General features: G+C 38.7%; 1 protein-coding gene across 1 annotated transcript; it reads right to left on the bottom strand.

Annotated features, from left to right (window-relative positions):
- Positions 1-5412: 5412 nt before the first annotated feature.
- LOC140340490 (ATP-sensitive inward rectifier potassium channel 11-like) lies at positions 5413-15418 on the bottom strand. The gene is made up of 2 exons (XM_072425743.1): positions 15270-15418; positions 5413-7970 (listed from the first exon to the last, which is right to left on the bottom strand). Exon 2 carries the CDS (start codon positions 7921-7923, stop codon positions 6730-6732), a length of 1194 nt encoding a protein of 397 aa, XP_072281844.1. The 5' UTR covers positions 7924-7970; positions 15270-15418; the 3' UTR covers positions 5413-6729.
- Between the last annotated feature and the right edge of the window lie 354 nt (positions 15419-15772).

Raw genomic sequence — 15772 nt, 5'->3', positions numbered from 1 at the left:
GCTATGGGTAATGTGTGTGCCATTAGAAAGAATGATTTTTTAGGGGAACAGTGACTTTTAATGCAAGATCGCCAGTAAAAAGCTGTCGGATAAGCGCGGCTCCGTGCGCAAGCTTTTTCCGTTGCTGAATAGCGCGACCGCGTACGATTCCAGATCGCTAATACGAATTCGCGACCGATAATCCGATTCTGCTTGATGAATCAGGGGCAAAGTGTCTGCTATCTCATTGTTTGCCAGCAAGAAATCCATTGTGAAGCAGGAATAAGACCCAGAAATTTGCTTTATAACTTTAACACCAAAGATTTTTGTTTGTAATATGCAGTAATTTTTGACTCCTTCGAAAGGCTAATATCACTTTAACAAAAGCGCACTGCATTCTGATTTACATACACTATTTGAGTGAACTGGCAAAAAACAGGCCTGCAACAGACCATAAAGGTAACATTTTCTTTACTACATTCTATACTGACTAGACAAGGAGCAACAAAGTCCCAGACAAGGCCTCTCATAAATAGGTACCAGAAAGCAGTGCCGGAGGCCCCCCAGCCTGATGCCTAAATACAGAAGCTTCATTTACTAAATTAGCACACTGAGGTAAATTTTTCTATTTTCAGATAATGACATTTAAAATTAGATTTTCATGGCTGACAATAGTGTGCCTTAGGCTGGGGTTAAGCTTTATTATTGAGCCTTTGTTAAACAGACTCTTTGCAAGAAGCTATTGGGAAATGTTAAGGAGTATTTTGTACACTGTGTGCCAGGATAAGGTAGAGCATCTTCTGTTATTAATGGCATTCATGGAGCTAACAACATATTTACATAAAGGATAACTGTCATCCCCTGACCTAATATAACCCACCCTCCTCCTTTACACGTTCATACTTGAGATGCCGCTGTCGAAGCTGCTTGTCATTGTTCACATCAAGCAACACCTTTTCAGTAAGGTCCATAGATATCCACAAAATCTGCAGCTTGATTTCAAGAAAAGGTGTTAGCGCTCCCAGCATTTTGGCAAATACAATTCTGTGGAACAAATGCATTGTTCTAGGTCAGGGGAAGATCCTTTGAAACACAATCATTCTTTAAAGAACAGCTTTTGTTATATTACTCTGATAACAATATGTAGTTATTGCATTATGTTGAATTTAAATTCCTTTTTTCCTCTTTAAAGACAAGACTACAAATAGGTTGCCTTATTGAAATGCATGTTACCATGCCACATAATATGGTTTAAAGTGTATCCACAGTCAAAATTTGAAATTTGGACGTCAATGTCCCACACAGACATCCAATGGATGTTAAAGAATTGAAGCTAGAAACTATCTTTTGTGGTCATTTCCAGTGACAGATGAATGAATGAGCACTACACACACAATGCTGTTCTGTTGAGAAAGATGAGGGGCCACCGTGCTGTCATCTTCTCCATAGTCATATCGGAATAATGAATCATGTCAGGGGACTACTGTAAACATGATGACCAGACAAGCACCATCTCTTGCCATCTCAGTCAATATAGTTACAAATTTGGGTTGAATAAAGACATAAGTTATCAAGTTCAACCACCAGGGAAATAAACGTATCCCAGAAAAAAACCCTATAGACATAGTTCATTCAAAGAAAAGCAAAAAAAAAAAAAAAAATTGGAAAAATAATTCCTTCCTGATCCCATGAGCCAAATGGATGTTCCCTGGATCAACAGTTTATGTTGTCTTTACTTTAAAGCTTTAATCCCCAGTTATATTCTGTGCTTCTAGAAAAACATATTAAAGCAATTTATTGAACTTGCTTTCTGAGGGAGCCTATTCCACATTTTCACAGGCCTTACAGTTAAGAATCCCTTCCTTACCCGGAGAGTAAGCTTCTTTTCAGATGCAAAGAGTGCCCTCTTGTTCTTTCTAATGACCTTAAAGTGAATAAATAGGAAGAGAGTTCTCTATATGGACCGTTTATATATTTATACAGGGTGATCATATCCCCCCTTAAACGTCTCTTCTCAAGGGAGAATAGATTCAGTTCAGCTAATCTCTCCTCATAGCTGAGCTCTTCCATTCCTTTTATTAGTTTAGTTGCCCTTCTCTGCACTCTTTCCAATTCCACAATGTCCTTTTTGTGAACTGGTGCCCAAAACTGGACTGCTGTTCCAGATGTGACCTGACCAATGCTTTGTACAGCGGCAGGATTATGTCACCATCTCTGCAGTCTATTCCTCTTTTATTACAAGAAAGTACTTTACTAGCTTTAGATATTGCAGCTTGGCATTGCATGCTGTTATTAAGTCTACGATCTACCAGAACCCCCAGATCCTTTTCCATTTTTGACTTCTCCAAACGTATTCCCTGTAAACCAGTGATTTTCAACCACTGTGCCGCAGCACACTAGTGAGAAATCTTCAGGTGTACTGTGTGAATTTATCCAACTACTATTGACGAGTGTCTGTGCTGTAGTGACTGGCAGAAAAATGTAATACTCTTCCATGTCAGTGGGTGGCAGTAGGAAGGTTAATTGTCTTGTTTATTCTTAGAGACAAGAGAATAGGCTACAGAGTGTCATTTTGTAACATGTTTGATTTGTGGTGTGCTGCAGGATTTTTTCAATGTAAAAAATGTGCCGAATTAGCTGCAGAGTGTCATTTTGTAACATTTTTGATTTGTGGTGTGCTGCAGGATTGTACAAAATGTGCCTGTGCGGTGGCTCAAAAAAGGTTGAAAAACACTGCTCTAGACAGTATGAAGCATGCATGTTGTTAGCGCCCAAGTGCATAACTTTACATTTATCTATATTAAATGTCATTTGCCACTTGGCTGCCCAATCAAACAGTACATCTAGGTCTGCTTGTAGATTATAGACATCCTGTATGGACTTAATTCCATTACATTTAGTGTCATCTGCAAACACAGAAATGGTACTTTTAATCCCAAACTTTATATCATTTTTAAAGATGTTAAACAGTAAAGGTCCCAACACTGATTCCTGGGGTACACCACCAATAACCTTAGACCCGGGGTGCGCACACTTTTTTGGGTTGCAAGCTACTTTTAAAATGACCAAGTCAAAATGACCTAGCAACAATAAAAACTTGGATATAACTCCTGTGAGTTTTATTTAAAAGGCAGGGCTCCGTGATCTACCCGCGTTGCCTTTGCGATCTACCGGTAGATCGCGGTCCACCTGTTGGGCATCCCTGCCTTAGACCATTCAGAGTATGAATCATTAATCACTACTCTCTGGATGCAGACTTAAGCCAGTTCTCTATCTATTTACAGATTTATTATTCTAAACCTATAGACCTTAACTTACATATTAATCGTCTGTGGGTACAGTGTCAAATGCTTTTGCAAAGTTCAAGTACACTATATCAACTGCTACTCCACTGTCTACCTGTTAACTTACTTCCTCATAAAAAGAGAGTAAATTTATTTGACAACTTTGGTCTTTCTGAATGTGATAATGTTTATCTGATGTGTGTAAATCTCTTTAGAATTATGAGGAGTTAGAACCTCTATCCAATTTTTTTTATTATTATTTTTTTAATTGCTGTATCCTTTCTCTTTTCCAGGGAAATGCACACTCTTTCTTTGTATCAGTAAACACTTTCATTGATCCTAAATGTAAGGGAATATCTAAAATTTAAAGTTGACATCATAACAGCAACATTTGCATTGGTGACAGCTCTTTTTGTATTAGTTTTCTCTCACTTCACTACATATTTGGGACAAAAAGTAAAGCAAAACTCCCGGTTGAACACCTCTCTTACTGTATATAAAACTATAAAACCATTATTGTAAACTTTTAAGGCATTTTTTGTCAATAGACATTTATATATATTATATAGTCGTATATGTTTTATTTTTTAACACTTATATCAAATAAATTATGGTTTTGTGAAGACATTTAACACATTAATGTGATCTTTTAAGGCATCTTTTGTCAATAGACAATAATGGCTGCTTATATGTTTTGTACTCTTGATGATGTGTTCACTAGGTCTTTATTAGTTCCAGTTGTTGTTCCATAAGATCTACATATACTTTAATGTACAAGCTACGAAAGTGAACAGGCACTTAAAGTCAGACATTTCATTGATACAATGGGCCTGATTTTTTAAAGCTCCCCAAGGCTGGAGAGAATACACTTTTATCAGTGTAACTGGGTGATCCAGCAAACCTGGAATGAATTTCTTCAAAGTCATTTACCATTTGAAAACTTTGCAGAACTTGCCTGGTGCCTTTCTAAATCACTGACCCAGAGTCAAGTATGTAACTCAGGTAGTTACCGTATTTTTTGCCGTATAAGACACACTTTTTCTTCCCCAAAACTGGGAGGGAAAAGTTGGTGCTTCCTATACGACAAATGTGTTATAAAATAATTAAAATAAGATACTCACCCGATCCTGCGTGTGTCTCTTCTCCTCGCTGGCTGCATGCAGCGTGTGGCTCCTCTCCTCTCTGGCAGCATCGTGTCTTCTGGCTGTAGTGAAAGAAGCTGGCACAGTGCCCCCTGCTGTTCCCTGTCCTAACTGCCGTACAGTGAAAAAAAAAGCACAGAGTGATCAGAAGGGGAATTTGAATGACACAGAGTGATCAGAAGGGGAATTTGAATGACACAGAGTGATCAGAAGGGGAATTTGAAAGGCACAGAGTGATCAGAAAGGGAATTTGAATGGCACATGAGTGATCAGAAGGGGAATACTGGTATGAATGGCACATGAGTGATCAGAAGGGGAATAATCTTTCAGAATCTTTTTTTCTAGATTTTCCACCTTTAAAATTCGGCGCGTCTTATATTCCGGAGCGTCTTATACGGCGAAAAAATACGGTAACTAAAACAATGCTAGCAATAGGAAAACCCAACAATATCCCTAAAAAGAAAAAACAGAAAAAAGCTGAAACAAATTAGGATACCATTAATAAAATTGGGTATTCTATGTTGATGCAGATGGGCTGTTAAGAACTAAATGCGGTTTTATTGCCATGGCAGTTCTCCTTCTGGTGACATGAAGTATGATGCAAATTTGTCTCTGATTAGGTAAGGTCTTCTGATTAGGCAAACCTGGTATCTACATAAATCGTTCTTCTTCCCAGACAAAATTTTGAAGAACACCCTTCACCACCCAATCAGCATTTTCAGAGAGCATGTGCACCAGCGGTCTGGGGTCTAAAAGGCTGGAGTCAGACATTTCTGTTCCAAGTGCCTCTAGTAAAGAATTAAAATGGTGCTAAATTTTTGGAGTGAAAATTTCTTCTTCTTTGCTCAGAGTCTGCAGTTTAGTTGAAAAATAAATAAAATACGATATAATAAAAACATAAAGTTTAAAGTTACATTATATTTTTTTCAAATTTTCTATTCTTAAATTCTTTTTACAAAGCATAAATAACTAGCAAAAGACCACGAAGGGGAATAATCTTTCAGAATCTTTTTTTTCTAGATTTTCCTCCTTTAAAATTGGATGCGTCTTATATTCCGGAGCGTCTTATACGGCGAAAAGTACGGTAGCTAATTGTAGCACAACATACCACACAGTATTCCACATGCTTGTTTAAGGTGTGTGATTGAAACTACTGGAATCAAAATATCAGCATTATATCCAGATAAATATTATTCTTTATAGTTAGTTCAGCAATGGCACCTTTTAAAATATCTCAGTAAAAGGTCCACTTTCAAGTACTTGGGCACATAGGAGTAATCAAAGTCATTAGTTCCTTTTTGTTTCCCAGCACAATTCAATGAGAGAATACGCAGACCAAACAAAAAAAGATTAACAGCTTTTTTGTACATACTTTTTTGTTCTCACACTGGAAACTTTATTTAATCAGTGGAAACCTGTCCACATGGTTTGTAAGATAATGATGTTTTTATACATTTGTAGCACTCCATGCCTGAGCGACGCACACAAAGAAGGCATGCAATCCGGCAGCACACATGAGGTAGTAACAGATAGCCTGGGACTTTGAACCAGCTGTTTAAATGGTCAAACATTATTGTACAAAATTACATGGAAATAATACAACACTTAGGTTACATTAAGGACAAATGCCAAAAAAAAGACAAATGCCAGATAAAGCTCTGTAAATAACAGGAACTATAAAACAGACATTTTCAAAAGGGTTGTCTTTTTATAACCGAAAAGAATTTTACTTTTTCAGTGAAAAAGTATATATTTTTTGTGTATTATGTTCTATTTAAAATGACTTTTTAATTATAATTTATCTGAATTTACAAAAAAGCAAAGTGCAAAGCACATTGATCAATCACATCCCAGTTATCATGTTGGTAATGCGGGTTACAAATTTGCTTAAAGGTGAACTTTGGGCAAATCTTTAAGTTAATTTAATTTCCAAATTATTTTGAATCCTTTCACCTACTGGATTTGTACATGTCCACAAGGGAAAACAACTCCGAGGGAGGCTCCTCTTTCTCTCGGTATAATTTAGGAATACAGTGCAGTAATGAAGTATATGCATCAGAGACCAATTCGCTCCTAGTGCTGTCTCTCACTCTTACAGCCTTTAACAATCAGATTTATTTAATATTTAAAGCATTGGATATAGAAGGCCCCATATGTATTTAAAGTGGATACAGTTTTGGTACCTAAACAATATAGCATGTTTTTATAGCATTAGCTGTTGTCAAAGGCTCTAGTATAATATTTGATGTAAAGAACAAAAAAAACTTTTTTCAGCTAAAATCCATGGGATATTCCAAACAATGAAAAAAAGAAAAACACAAATATTAGGAATCAGATAAAGAATCATGGGAAGAGGTTTCTCTGGCAATTTTTTTTTCAGAAAGAGAAGCTTCGTGGTTTTCTACTCTTCTTCTCTTGAACATTCTAGATGTGTGACCACCCTCAGAAACTGGGTTGTATCTGCCTTCCATCAGGTCTTTGGCACTGCATAGTGGTCCACGCACTTTAACTGTCTTTCCAAATTTAGAGTAATCAACAGAATACCTGCCTTCTTCTTCTGTAACAATGGGGACAAAACGATGACCCCAAAGAATTTCTTCAGGCAAGTAAGATGTTCTGGCCTGAGTAGTTATACCTGTTGTTTCTACTACTCCTTCCAGTATGGCTACCACTTCTAGATCCTGGTGGCAAAGATCATACGCTGAAAAGTTATAAAAAGGACTCTTTTCATCAATTGTGTGACTTATTATAAGTGGTGATACCAGGAAAATTGAATTTGTTCCAACTGGGTTTTCTACTTGAATGTCTACCTGAGAAATTGGGATGACCTCACCTTCATCAGTTGTTGTCTTTTTCACCACCTGGATCTTGATTGAAGCGCTGATGATCATACTCTTGCGTAGGTCACCCACTCTGAACATAAAACGGTACTTGCCATCTCGACAGGCTATGACCGCATGTTTACTAAATATTAAAGTCTCAGCCCTACGGTTAGCCTGAGCAGTCTTCATAAAAATGCACCCCAACATGACAGCATTTATAATCAATCCGGATATGTTCTGGATGATAAGAATTGTTATAGCCAAGGGGCACTGTTCTGTGACCATACGACCTCCAAAACCAATGGTCACCTGAACCTCAATTGAGAAAAGAAAAGCTGAAGTGAAGGACTGAATGTTAGTGACACAAGGTATGGAATTGCTGCGTTTGGGATCAAGGTCTCCATGGGCAAAGGCAATAAGCCACCAGGCCATGGCAAACAGCATCCAGCTGCATATAAATGTCATTGTGAAAATCAGCAAGCTATGCTGCCACTTGAGGTCCACCATTGTGGTGAACACATCCTGGAGGAAACGTCCCTGTTCACGGATATTCTTATGAGCCACATTACAAGCACCATTCTTACTCACAAAGCGGGCTTTTCTGGTCTTGGCTCTGTATTGGGGGTGGGCATCCTTATCTTCTACAAGCCTAGTTATTAAGTATTCTTCATGAATTAGGCCTTTTCGGGCTAGCATGTTTAGAAGGTAGAATAGGTTGCGAATGTCTCTTTGGAAACGGCACTCTGAAAAAGAACATTGCTGGATTACCAAGTGTACCTAAGTATCAGTTTCAGAAAAAAATACACATGGATAATTTTAGAAACAATGACTCTAATATTATTATAAAATAGCATTAAACATAAAAATAATATTACTAATTTTAATTAGCTACATATTCATTTATTGAGCATGTGCAAGGAACAAGTAAAATCAACTACAAATACTATCCTGGAAATATTTCAACTATGCTAAAGACAGTAACATGACACAATTTAGGTAACATTTTGATTACTTGTTGCTATACTTTGTGTCAGGGGAGCATGGTTACAGATTCTCTTTCATGTTTTACTGTTTAGCAGGTTCAAGAGGAGGTCAATGACTGAATCTGTATATTGACCCTATTTTTACCTTTTATCTTTAATTCCTCTGAAAATATATTGTTGCTGTCTCATACTACTCTAATTAGATTTACCATGAGCTTTAATTATGTACTTTGAGCTTACTGTTCTTCTTTCTGGAGAAAAAGCTTTACCTATGGGCTTGAATTGTAAGAATATCCATGGTCCTGTTTCATTCATTCTGACCACATTTTTTTCTGCTACATCTGGATTCTTACCCCACCAGCCCTAGGGAGTCAGTTCTGACATGAGAAAGTAAAACTTGGCACTGCTACCATGATAGCTTTCTCCACACAGTGACACAATGTGGAGCAAGGAATTTTAAGTCAGTGATAGGTAAATAATCAGCTGTTGGGACCTACTACTAATACTGGTCAATAGTACTATGTCTCCTTTGCCTCTCCAGGTACTCTTAATCAAAACACTTTTCATATTGAAATTTTATATTGAGCTTTTTTTTTCAGTGACCATTAAATAGATATTAATGCAGCCTCTAAGGTAAATGGTGATGTGACCTTCACCTTTGGATATGCTTGTTGGTGTAATATAATATAATATAATAATAAGTCCCCGTGGCCATAGAGTAAATGCATTGTTTTAAGTTGGTCAATTAGCTTATAAGGGTCTGTTTATAGTATATAATAGTAAATCAAACATTCAGAACACATTCTCTTGTAAGGAATGATCTGTGTCCTTTTGTTTTCAATGATAGTGACTGGTCCTTCACTAATGAATGAGTACTTAATATCATATTCACTACTTAAAAAAAAAAAACGGTCCTATAGACTTGCAATAAAGGACAATCTTTAGCCTTCTTGCTCTGGTCAACCAGACCTAAACTGTGGGAGACCTACTCCCAGCTCACAGGCTCCACACAACCTTTGCAGCTGACACATCAGGCCTCAGGATGAAACTTCCCCTGTCTCAAAGGCATGTGCCTTTTTAATCAGAGGCCAGGTACATCAGAACCATTCTTAATTCCTGGCCTGGAAAAAAGGAGGAGTGCTTGGCTCATCCATTCCTTCCAGGACACTCTGGTCCTGGATTCCAAATTATGGAAAATTATCATACTTACCTCTAATTTTCCATTCCTGGCAGCAACTCCTGCCAGCGCACCACTGCGCCAACCCTGACACAGCAAGGTGCTGGTTTCCAGCTGGCTGCTTTACATATGGTTTCTGTAGACACCTTATCGTAGGATGTCCAGGATGCTACCACTTCTCTTGTTGAGCGTGCCCTGACCTCATATGGTTGAGTCAACCCAAACACGTAATAAGCCTACCTGATTGTTTCTGATATCTAATAAGAAATTGCCCTTACAGAAGCCGCCTGACCTTTTTTTTTGGGCCATTTGGATAGACAAAGAGATTGTCCACAGTCCTGAAGCCTTTAATTCTTTAAATGTATATAGAAATCAGATTGACCCTATCCAACTTGCTGCAATTTAACTTATCTTCCTGAGATTCCCCTGACAAGCGTTTTAGTCCTGAAAGGACCCCCTCCCACTTCAAGTAAAAAATACACAAGACTTTTGGCAGAAACTGTGGGGAAGGCCCAAGAAGAACCTTATCTTAATCAGAATGATGCAGTATGGTTCTCTAACGGAGAAAGCTTGTAATTCTGAAACACACCCTACAGAAGTAATGCCAGTTGGGAATACCATTTTCCATGCTAATTTTTTATCGAGCATACTTTGATTGGATGGAAAACAGGCTGTAACAGAGCCCGAGAACCAAAGGTAAATCCCATGCTGGAAAAAGAGGTTTGAACGGTGGTCTGAATTTAACACTGCTTTAAGGAGCTGTTAGACTACTGCACCTTCTGCCCATCTTACACCTGATAATGCAGATGGTGCTGAAACTTGAACCCTGATTGTGCTATAGCTAAGGCCCTTATCCAGGATGGACTTGTAGAAAGTCTAAAGCGTGTGCTGTAGTTGGGCGCAAGAGAAAACCTTGATCCCTGAGCCATATTCACAAACTTTTCCAAGATTGTAAGGTACGTTCTTTTCATAGACGACTTGTGTGCCCTAAAGAGCATTTCCACCACTCTGTATGATACCCCAGAGAAGGGAAAGGCTGACATATTCAGGCGAGATGGTCCATCTCTCTTGTACTAGCAGATTTCTCTGAAGAGGTAGATAGATTGGAGTTGTTACTGACATTTGCATCACCAAGGGAATCCATGGTCGTCTTGGCCAAAACAGCAAAATTGCTATTGAGTACTTTGCGGGAACTAATTACCAATTGAGTAATTGGCGGGAACACTTATACCAGGGGAAAAGTCTAGCAGGTAGTGAAAGTGTCCTGTGTTAGCGTTTGGTGACAGTTGAACCTTGAACAGAATGTTGGTAATTGTGTGTTGGCTGGGGATGCCATCAGATCGATTATTGGTGTGACCCATTTGAGGTAACGCAGGTGTAGTGACCATTCGTTGGGGTCTGGGAATGACCTGCTCAAATATTCTGCCAGCTGATTCTGTGCCCCTTAGAGATATACTGCCTAAAGATCCAAGAGATGTTTGTTTCTCTGTTTAGAAGATTGCGGCTGCCACCTGCAGGAGACACAGACTTGTCAAACCCCCTTGTCTGGCAAGGTATGCTACTGCCCAGTCTATTCTGCAGGTCACCTTGCACTGTGTGTTGAAAACTACACCCAGAACTGTCTGTAGAGATTCAATGTGGAACAACTTGACTTAAACAAATGAGTTTAAATCTAGAACTGGACGGAAAGCTTTGGACGTCTTGCAGACCAAAAACGAACAGGATTAAAAAGCTGTTTCTCCATTGGAACAGAGATTACGGTCTGCTTCTCGCATAATTCTTGAAAATAAGCTAAAATGGCCTCCTGCCCGCCTTTTCCACTGGTAGAAGGGCCTGTAGAAACTCTGTGGTATCTGTTGTAAACTCGTTTCGGTAACCTGCAGAAACAACTAGAATTACCCAGGCATCTGGAATCTTGGCAAACTTGAGAAGTCTGAGCCCCACTTCCAGTTCCTTAGCATGCCCATCTTTAGATTTATTTTACCTGCAGCCTTGGACGACTTTACCAATATGGACCTAAATTCTTGCTAGAGATGTTTCAGCACTCAGCCATATAAAGTGGAATGAATCACAAACTTAATCTTCCCTGGAGTCTCGAAAATTGCTGCTGCCTTCTCCTTTGCGCTATTATTACCCCTGTATGCCTTCTTCCAGCGGTCTCCTGAATAACACTTTCCCTTCAAAAGCAATGGCATTCAAAGTTGGTTTAGAATTGATTGAATCGATTGCCCAATTTCTTAAGGGCTCTCCTGGATATCACCACAAACCCCATTGTTTTAGCTGAGAGTTTAATAATCTCTTGATGCTTCCACCAGAAAATCTCTCACCAATCTCATCTGATTCAGGGATGACATCATTAAAGCCCTGTCTGTGTCTCCACTGCTTTGCTACTTAACTCGCCCAGGAGGTTAGTGCTTCAGAAACTGATAATAATGTCACCGCCGGACAGGTGGCTAAGCCAGCAGCTGAAAATATCTTATTCAGATCTGCATTCAATTAAATTGAATCTGCATTGAATTCATCCATAGGAGCTTGAATTTGAATTTTCCATAGGAAAAACAACATCTCTTGCCAACCTCTGAAGGGTAGCATCTAGAGATGGATATGCATTCCAAATCTCTGTATCTCTAGGATTCATAAGATACAATGTTGCAAATGCAGGGCACATTTACGGCCACGTCTCTGCCATTCTTCCTCAAACAATTGTTTAACTTAATCCATAAAGGAAAAAGGTTTCTTCAACCTGGTGTGGAGGATTCGCCAGGCACCATCATCTTCCATCTTCTTTTCCAGTCAACTTGCTACATCACCCGATCTCGCACTGCGCAGGTACAAGATCGCCTGACCTAGCCCAGTGCAAACGGGAAAAAAGAGATCCAATCTCACTGTGCATGCGTGCATTGGTATCTCTTTTTTTTTAAGTGCAACACTTAAATTAAAAAATAATAACATTTTTACTTTATGTATAAGGGTTGTCTTCCCTTTAATGTAAAGAAAAAAAGTTGAGTTTAGATCTACTTTAGATGTACTTTACCTTTCTTAGATTCAGCCTCCTTATTGCAGCATGCTTCTTTAAAGTATAGATGGTAAAGCCATTGCCTCACAAGCTCAACATGCACCACCTACAGGTCGATCTGCCATAAAATCTCTGCTTGGGGAAGGGAATCTCCTCCTCATAGAAAAAAACCTGTGGAGCTTCTTGCCTCATGACCTCTTTTAGAGGTAAACCGGGCAAGCATGGGGGATGAATGCCTAGATTTCCTGATGTGCTTTTTCCCAGGGATTTTACCTCTGTAACAAAAACATAACGTTAGGGCTTTTTTTCCCTAACCAAGGTTTCACCAAAAATGTTACATGGAGCAGGAACGCCTTCACCTTCACCATATAGAAATGTCCCATACAAAACTCCAACCAGCTCCCAAGGGCTGTGTAAGGAAGGGGCAAACTTTCTTTCCCAGCTTTGAGTGGTTTTACCACATTTTTTCGGACTTCCACCTGGAAAGCCTGGTCCAGAGTCTTAGTAGCGGAGCAAAATGTCCTGGGGCAAGGACATAAAAAAGGAAGGGAGGAGATCTTTTTTAAGGCTTGATTAGTAGACCCAGTAATGTATTCACTAAGCCTCTGTGGTTCCCCAAGCAATGTATGCATATAATGACTGGTGGTAGTGTGCTGTACATAATTTCTTAAAAAAACATCACCGCATAATGCTTTAGCCATGATGCAAGCAGTAGGCATGCTGTTGAAGGTAGGTATGCAACCATTAAAATGCCTTTGAGTGGGGGGTCAGTTTTGATGATTTCAAGGTAGACTGCATTTTAATGATTAAGTAGTCAAGAGTTTAGCTTTAAGATATTAAAGAATTATTCCTCTCACAACACAAAATTCTCAAAAAGAAAAAAAAAATAAAATATGTATTTAGCAAGCGGCATACACATCACCCACCTCCACCCTCTCTGACACATTTCACCTGTAGTAGGCCTACTCACAGAGCTCCTTCTAGTGGCTAAGCTAAATGTGTATATATATATATATATATATATATATATATATATATATAAGCATTTCAAAACCCAAGGACATTCATCTGCATAACGTAGGGTGGAGGTGTTCTTTAGTATTTAGAATTGATATGGCTGACAATATTGCATGAGATTTCAGTTCAGGGCACAGGACACTGGATTGTGACAAGATAAACTTGGATTTTGTTTCTACTTGTATAACATTTACATGGCCCTTTTGAATGTTCTGATTATCCAATGATTTCCTATCACTTTTACTACTATCTCACATACTTATCAAGTAACAACTCCTGATTGCAATTTTAAAGTGATCAGAATCATAGGAAATAAAAGAGATGGGTGGTGTTTTTATAAAACCCCCTTATCCCTATCTCAGATCATCACAAAGTAAAAAATGCAGCTATATTGAAAGTGAACAGGTCATATCAGCTACTTTCAAATATATTGATCAGTTACTACATATAAATTATTTTAAATTTCTGATTGCCAGATTAGTATAAACACTGCATTGGGCATAGTTACATATAGTTACACAGTAGGTTAGGTTGGAAAAAGAAATATGTCCATCAAGTTCAACTACTAGGGAAATTAACATATCCCAGATATAAAACCTATAAAACATGAGGTTTGTACCAGTTATATTCTGTGCTTCTAGAAATCATCCAGCTTTTTCTTAAAGCAATCTATAGTAGTTGCTGAAACTACTTCCTGAGGGAGCTGATTCCACATTTTCACAGACCTTACAGTGAAGAATCCCTTCCTTATCCGGAGCTTAAACTTCTTTTCCTCCAGACGCTTTTCCTCTTGTTCTTTGTAATGATCGCAAAGTGAATATTGGGTAAGAGAGTTCTCTATATGGACCATTTATTTATTTATACAGGGTGCCCATGATGCTTTGAAATCCCTGATTGTCAGGAAACAAAACTTGTTCCCATTTTTATCATTATGTTGTTATAAAAGTAGCAATATGATTTTTGGAAGTGGAGAATTAAAAAGTCAAAACCTAAATATATTACTACAGTATGTACTTACTAAAAATACATTTATCATGAAGCAACTAATAGTTTAAGGTGAATTATACACCAGGAACCCATTTGTTTTGCACCCTTGAAGCCCTGTTTTTTGTAAGACAATAAATCACAGTCATGGATTACCAATACCAAAAAAATCATAAACATAAATTACTTTAAGCATATAACTGAAATACAAAGTTTGGTGGATGCTGAAGAATGTAACCCTTTCATCAATCACTGATACCCCCATAACACTACTTTCTGCACCTGGTATAGACATTTTCAGGGGATCTCACTCTCCTTGTTGTGTTTTTCAACTTTTTTTTTAATCTAGAGGAGGAATAGAAGGACCCCAATGTGGACAATCATTACATACATAAAGACAGGGAGGACAATAAAAAGGCAGAAAAAAGGAAATCCCTAAATGACATAGGAAGCCAGCATGTGACTTAGCAGACTTATATTTTTAATTAAATTTAGTTCAGTTATATACTATACAAAGGACAAATACAAGCAAGAGAACAAATGTGATCACAGGACAAGTGTCTATCATCTGTAGTGAAATATACAGATCAGGTTTGCAGTACACACTGCCAGCCTGCTTTCAGCACCAGGGACAGAGCCAGGGGACCATTAATGGGTTAAAGGATGCTTTTTAGCATTTAAAGCAGGAGAGACCAATTCTGGGGCCACAGGCTGTCCTTATTTGTTGTGTGTCCCCATGGAGGAACACTGGGCCTCCCCACTGAATGCAATCAATCATTAACTGGGCTTCAGGACAGGGACAGGGTACGGTGCAGATAAGGGGCGCCTATTGGAGAAATCCAATGTATGATTGTAATTGCCTTACCTTGTCATCCAGGGAAATCCTGAAGGCACTGTTGTGTCTGCTGACTTTTTGTGATCTAATCTTCTCCCCCTCTGTGCAGTGAGGATGGTACAGTCTAGGGGCTCCAGCGTGTGTCTGTGCTGGAGGATGCAAAGGCTGCTGCAGGTTGAGTGTGGTTTCTGTGGTTGCACATTCTGATTGGCTGGATGCTGGGGGTTGTTATCAAATGACATGATGTGACAGTAAATTGTGTTCCTGCAGGCTGGGTACAATGTGCAATACTCCCCCTCCCATCCCCCCCCCCCCTTATCATCTGCCATTCAGCTGCTGTGCTGCAAGTAATTACCATAGGTACTCCACTACAGGAACCATTAATCCCAATGCAATGTATAGCTACCAGACATGGCTCCAGGCTAGGACCTTTGGAGAATGAAAGACTATTTATATAGTTTAAATAATTATTTTAAAGGTAAATGGTGGTGTAACTATGTGTTATTGTAACATTTTGCTCAAAGCAATCTTTC

The sequence above is a fragment of the Pyxicephalus adspersus genome, chromosome 11 (genome assembly GCF_032062135.1).
Source record: "Pyxicephalus adspersus chromosome 11, UCB_Pads_2.0, whole genome shotgun sequence".
NCBI classification, from domain to species: domain Eukaryota; kingdom Metazoa; phylum Chordata; class Amphibia; order Anura; family Pyxicephalidae; genus Pyxicephalus; species Pyxicephalus adspersus.
This window is presented reverse-complemented; position numbering and strand designations above follow the sequence as displayed.